At 39.3% G+C, this 6,661-nt stretch overlaps 1 protein-coding gene across 3 annotated transcripts in view; it reads right to left on the bottom strand.

The window, feature by feature from the left end:
* Positions 1-4,877, bottom strand: part of ccdc186 (coiled-coil domain-containing protein 186) — a 25,030-nt gene extending 20,153 nt beyond the window's left edge. For 2 of the 3 annotated variants that reach the window (XM_005747392.2, XM_005747394.2), the window contains exons 1-4: positions 4,682-4,877; positions 2,219-3,209; positions 1,771-1,897; positions 140-268 (exon numbers count right to left, since the gene is read on the bottom strand). In XM_005747392.2, coding sequence (XP_005747449.1) covers positions 140-268; positions 1,771-1,897; positions 2,219-3,156 — 1,194 coding nt within the window. In that variant the 5' untranslated portion in view covers positions 3,157-3,209; positions 4,682-4,877. The remainder of the gene's footprint in view (positions 1-139; positions 269-1,770; positions 1,898-2,218; positions 3,210-4,681) is intronic. The other variant, XM_005747393.2, reaches the window with a different exon arrangement.
* Positions 4,878-6,661: the final 1,784 nt, after the last annotated feature.

The raw sequence follows: 6,661 nt of genomic DNA, 5'->3' as shown, positions 1-6,661 counted from the left end.
TGTAAAAACTGTGATAAACCTGGCCTACTGACAAGACAGAAACGAGAGCAGAGGTGCACATAACTTTAAGACTGAGGCAAAGCTAATTTGTGCTACCAGATTATCAAGGATGCAGGTGAATAATAGGTTCCAGTTGTACCTGTTCAATCCGGTAACCTGTCTCCTTCTGCATCTGCTGGAGAGCAGCTTTAGCTGACTGCTCCTGGTGAACAAGTTTATCCCGCGACTCCTTGAGTTCTTTCAGCAGCTCGTTCACCTTCGCCTCCAACTGCAAAAACAGGAATAGACAGTGTAATCAACTAGTTGGGCAATTTTGAAGTCTGGGCCACACCTGGGATAACCTGCTACGCAGGGTGACAACTGAGACAGAATGTGGAATAACTACATTTAGACAGCGGTGTCAGGGCTTTCAACCCCTCTAGATACTTGTACTGTAAACATGGAAATACTCCATTAAAAAATAATGACGAATGACAGACGAGAGCCTCTTCTACCTGAAATATAATCTGTTAATCTGATTGTTTTATGGCACAGTCTTTATTTTCTTATTACATTTCTGAAAAGTAAACAAAATTATGAAATTATTTTGGATTTTTGCTGGACAAAAATGATCCAGGCATATACTGGATGCGTGTAATAATAAAATTACTCCTGTCTGTCTGCTAGGGCAGTGCTTAAACAAACCATGTTACCAAGAACATATTAACCAATTATTGTTGCTTCCATGGCAACAGCAACGCTTAACTGAGCCCGATGAATAGAAACGCACTTTATGTTTGTAGTTGTAGCTAGGTGGGTAAGCTTTGTAAGAAGCTTTTGTGGTGGGAGAAACCACAAAAAAGGCGGGATATTAAAAACTGCATAGAATTCACACAAATGATGATGTTCATGCCCATTGAATGTTGGCGATCAGTACACATCACCGGGCTGTTTTGTTTGACTCGCCTGTTTACCAGTTATACACAGCTGTACTCCAATTTTTAATCAAACTGATATGTGACAGTGAAGGGTACAACTACACAGGCTTGCTTCTCCCATTTTAAACAATACAAAACAGACTAATTATTTTCTTGAATGTACCCTTGTTCTCTAACTAGAAAGGCGCTCAGATATCCATCCCAGCAACTTAAAAGCATCAGGTGTGTCCATGGTTTTTGTATTTTGCTTAATGCACCAGGTCACATTCCATCACAAGTGCCAAAACCAGGGTTGAATTTGACAGATCAAAGCATTGCTGACCTCACAACTTTGCCATTTTCAATTGACTTTTAACAGACTCATACCACTGAAAAGCAAAACTCCACAGGATAACTTTGGTGAGGTTTGATCTGAATATCATTTTTGCCAAGTTTGGTAAAAACCACAAAAACATGTCCTTACAAAACATATACGCCAGCACTCCAGTGTGGTGCTTTGAACACAGCTTGACCCAACAAATCCAACAGGAAAAAATTGCATCTGGTTCAAAAGGTACTTTTATGAATGTCTGAATACTGATATGTCTGACAAGAAATCAGATTAAAAACACTGAAGTGGAAAATTTTCTCAGTGATGGAAAAATCATTTGGTTAATGTGCTTCCATTACCATTTTTTATAAGTCTCTTGGAAAAAGAACAAAACTTGATGACACATCCAAATAAATATGGCCTATTAGTTTGGAATATGCTTGACTTTGACCAAGTTTCCCCCCTCATTACTTGAGTTTATATCATAAACAGGGAATTCCATATAACCCTGAACAACATAAGAAAGCATAGGGGCACACTAACCTTTGTAATGGTGGCAAAGCGCTGCTTTTCTGTTTCTGTCCTCCTTTTGAGCTCATCTCTCATTTTGTCCTTCTCTGAACAGATACCCAGGATCAGCTCCTGATGTCTCTTGTTTTCCTCAAGCAACCTGTACAAACAAGAGAGCACGCACAATCTCAATTCAGGTCAAGCCCATATAAAGTAGTTTTTGAATCTCTAAAAGAATCTTGACTGCTGCTATTAAGGCCAAGAGGCATAGCGGGACAGGAAAAATCTGTGGATTATACTCTGTATTCATCACAAAAATTAATGCTTAGGTTTTGACATAATTATTCTCCTATGTCTGCTTTTTCAAAGTAAGAAAAAAAAACATTAAATGAGTAGACTGATCCCATTTAAAAGCCAAGTACAGTAAATATGGCACTTTCTAATGACCTGCGATATGAATATGTAGAAAATACCAACTTACTTCTGAATAGCCTTCTCCTGTTGTGCATATTTGTACTGCACACACTTCTCGAAGACTACCATGCATCCCTCCTGGTCCGTGGGGAGTCCATTGACAGGTGAGCTTCCTTTCCGCTCACTTCTATCGTCACCATGCGGCAGCTGACAAGCCAAGAGCTCAGACTCAAGCTCATCTAGCAGTGACTCTTGTGACAGTGACCGCTGGATCTGAGAAATAAGCTTTCGGCTGCAATCAGTGTCATAAGGACTTGCAGAAGAATTTGAGGGAAACAGGTTTTTGGCACTGGTTTGAGGGCTGGAAGCAAGTGAGGAGCTAAAGGTGTCAGCGATCGGGGTAGAAGGTCCATTAGAAATACTGGAGGTTGTTGTTGAGTCTTTGGGTGAGTTTTTGGAAGTGCTATGGACAGAGGAGGATGATGGACTCTCAGCTGAACTACTATCCTCAGCAGGTGATGGCTCAGTGGGGCAATTTGTAACCAAGAGCGATGGCTGTTCATTACCATTTGGAATGGTAGCATCAAAAGTCAATACGGTATCTTCTGTCCCTTCAAGAACAGAAGGAGAGTTTTCTACTACATCCACAGTAGGTACTGGGGCTACCAAAGTGCTACCACTCTCATTTGAAGGACTTTGTGGAGGCTTCCCACTTTCCACTAAAACCGTTCTGGTATCAACAGGCTCCTCTTTCACATCTGGATGTTCATGACTGCATGTTTGAGCTTCATGTTCCGTCTTTGTGTCCATCTCAGCAAGTGCTGTAGTCTTGACTGATTCACCGTCAAGCTGCAATTCATCTTTTGCCTGACTGCAGGTTTCCGCCTCCTGTGCACTGTTGAGAGAGATTTCTTCCTCCTCGTCTGCATTAGACGTGTTGACATTAAGGAGATTCATCTGGTGTGATGCCGTCGTCAAGGACTGAACCTCTGATCCTTCCATCATTTATGTATCTGAAGCAGGACTGAGGTGTACCCAGGTCCTCCTCTGACTCAAATCTGTGTGACAGAGAGAGAAAAAAAAAGACTGAATGGAAGCAGACCGAAACTATTTATTTGTTTTATTCACACCAACACAGCAGTTTTTCCGTGAACAACCTGAAATTCCTTTAAGTCACAGATACAGCGGTCCTGGATTACTATCATGTTTTCCCTTCCTTGTTAAGCTTAAAATTTCCTGATTGTAGTTTATTATGCAACCAAAAGGAAGCCTAAACTCAAAGAATTTCCCAACATACAGCCTCATTTGCTGCGACACACACAAAGGGGTGTGGACCTGGAAAAACCTGTGGTGAGATACAGCTTGAAGAGCATGGTACACACATAAGATAGGCATTTACGATTACTGCAAAGCCTGAACTTGCTTTCAAAATACAAGCATTCAGAAGTCCCACAATTAGAAACATCCTGTTTAATGAATTCATTCACTTTCACTTTTTATTACACTTCCAAGGGACTCGTGCATACTCTCCAGTCAACGTAAAGAATAAGAAATAAAACAGCAATGGCTGAGAAAAAGAAATTAAAGACAGTTTATAATTTAAGAAAATGTGTCTGCTAGCAGATTTGCTCTAAATGGTTTAAGGTTAGTAAACAAAGCCGTCCTATCGGAGTCTGAAGCCTTAAATTACAATTTTTTTTTTATTTAAATAGCGTTTTCTCAGCATTTACCGTGTTATTCATTACTATGATTATTAATAACTGGGATCCTTTAAGTTATTCTCCCTTTAACAATGTGTAATCGTGACGCCCCTTTTCTGTTTCATGTCCCGAAATCCTCCTCATTTGTCCCACCTCGTTCAATACCATCGTCTAGCACTGCTCTTATACCAACTAAGAGCAGTTTCTTTATGTTATTTACATTAATACATACAATCATTAAGCTCACCATTACCCTGCAGTCATAAATGTAAGGCTGCAGTTACAAAACGGCGTCTTCTGTTGACGCAGTAAAAGCGCAACAGCTTTAACAGATGCAATGCAGAAGATGCTCCAGTGACAGGTGCCATGCAATAACACAGGAGTTATTGTAATGTAGGCAGTCAGTCTTATTAAAACATACCGTTAAGTGTCCGAGCTTGCTGTAAGCAGCAGGCCGACGTCCCGCTTGTGTTTACTGCTGATTAATCTACATTTCGCTTCATTTAACGTTAGCAACACCTTTGATGGCTTTAGCTCGCTAGCTATTGATTTTGCCTTGACAGGGCTATGAAAACGAAAGGAAAAGAAAGACTGGCGTACGACATAGAACACCCTGTGAGTAAAATATAGCTACTAACAATAGGTTTAACGCTAAACTACAGACTGATAAACTGTAAGCGGGCAGTTAGCCTAGAAAGCTAAGCTACACTGATAAGCCTTGTGTTAGCTCGTACAATCCAATCATCTCATGCTTGACTTAGCGCAGCTAGCGCTAGCATCGAACATAAATATCAAAGAAAGCTTAATAAAGGCTGTTATAAGTTACCCACCGAGAAGGAAAACCCCATGGTGTGCTTCGATGTGGAGACAATCGGGGTAAAAATGAACTTTGAACCTCCCCTGCCTTACCAGCTGATCGCACAACAAGTCAGTCACTTTGATATGACACATCAACAAATATGGCCACTGCAAGAGAACCGATGAGACGATATAAACCAATGACAGCCCAGTGAGAAATGACGTTTGTCTGACGTAAATACAGGCTCCAGCCCATGGACAGCCCAGCCCTGACTACAGGTATCTACAACACCCACGTTTATTTTCTGGAAGAATTAATATTATGTTACACATTCAGAAAGAGCGCATATGAGCACAGTAAAACCCCAGTTCTGAAGATGTTGGGATGGTGTATAAAATGTAAATAAAAACTGAGTGCAGTGATTTGCAGATCTCATAAACCCATATTTTATTCACAGTAGAACAATCAACATATATTAAATGTTCAAATCTTAAAAATGTACCTTTTTAAAGGAATAAAAAGGTGATTTTGAATTTGATGGCATCAAAACTTCTTTTAACAAGAGCCCATAAACATTCGTTAACTAGGGGGATCAATTATTGGACTTATGGGAGATGAATGCTGTACGATTTGTGTCTGTCATCTTTGTTGTACATTTTCATTTCACTCCTTTCATGATACTGTTTTCAGCTGGTGAAAGACCTGGACTGGAGGCAGGCCACTTCAGTACCTGCACTCTTCTACTATGAAGCCATGCTGTTATAATGGTTGGAATATAAAGTCTAATGTTGTTGTGTTAAAACATATAAAGCCCTGAAAAATGGATGAGCATATGTTGTTCTAAAAGCTATATATATATAAATATATTTCAAAACTCATGGTGCCTTTCCACATGTACAAACTACCAACTCCATAGGCACTTAAGCACCCCCATACCATCAGAGGTGCATGCTTTTGAACTGAGTACTGATTTAGCCAAGAACATGTATGTTTTCCAAAAAGAATTTCAAATTTTGATTTGTCTGATGGCAGGACAGTTTTTTATTTTGCCTCAGTCCATTTTAAATTAGCTTTGACGGCACATAGAAGGTTTGCTCGTGCTTAAAGTAAAATAGGCTTTATGACACAAGAATGACACTTTTTACTGGCAAAGCATCCTAAGGAAATGTAAAGATACACAGACGATGGCTTTAGATTAGTCTTTAATGTAGATCGTTTTAAAAAAGTAAAAGATAAAATGTAAAAAAAAAAAAATAAATTGAAAATGAAAACAAACACTGGGCACACTGCTTTTAAACAAATGACTTGCACTGATGTAATGAAGTACTAAACAATGTGCTACTCCTGGTACTCAGTAAGTATGGCTTAGACAATATTTGATAATGTAATTGCTTGTATTGTAATTATTTGTATTGTAATTGTTTATAATGGTTGGCAAGTTGAATTCTGACCTCATCTGTCAGCCTGTCCATCACCACTGGAAACAAGAAGTTACTGGAAACAACAACAGTTCCTCTGCTTTGTCTAGATCCACAAAGACAGTTCAACTGCTATTGACTTTCTCTATACGGCTCCACCAACATCCTCAAATAAAACATCTCATCTTTAGTGCTTTTCTCAGCACTAAGCCACACAACCAAACTTCAACTCTTTCAGTTCTTTTCAATTCAATTCAGTTTTATTTATATAGCACTAAATTACAACAACAGCTTCCTCAGGGCACCCACAATGAAAACAGAGAAAACCCTAACAATGAAATGATGGCCTATAAGCAAGCACTTTGGGGACAGTGAGAAGGAAAAACTCAATTTAACAGGAAAAAAAACTCCATTAGAACCAGGCTCAGGCTGCAACCGGTTTGGGGTACTTTCTCAAATTTTCTTGAGAGATTTTCCAGAGGTTTTACTTTATTGATATTTTGCTATTCAGTCCAGTTACTTTTCCTATGTTTCCTCCTAACCTCTCAATAATAAGCCAACATATCGGCTTCAGTAATTGTTAACTAAACTTG

This window comes from Pundamilia nyererei, unplaced genomic scaffold (assembly GCF_000239375.1).
Source record: "Pundamilia nyererei isolate P.nyererei 1_Seehausen unplaced genomic scaffold, PunNye1.0 scaffold00196, whole genome shotgun sequence".
Taxonomy (NCBI): Eukaryota; Metazoa; Chordata; class Actinopteri; order Cichliformes; family Cichlidae; genus Pundamilia; species Pundamilia nyererei.
Note: the sequence above shows the minus strand (reverse complement) of the source record. Positions and strands in the feature narration are given on the sequence as shown.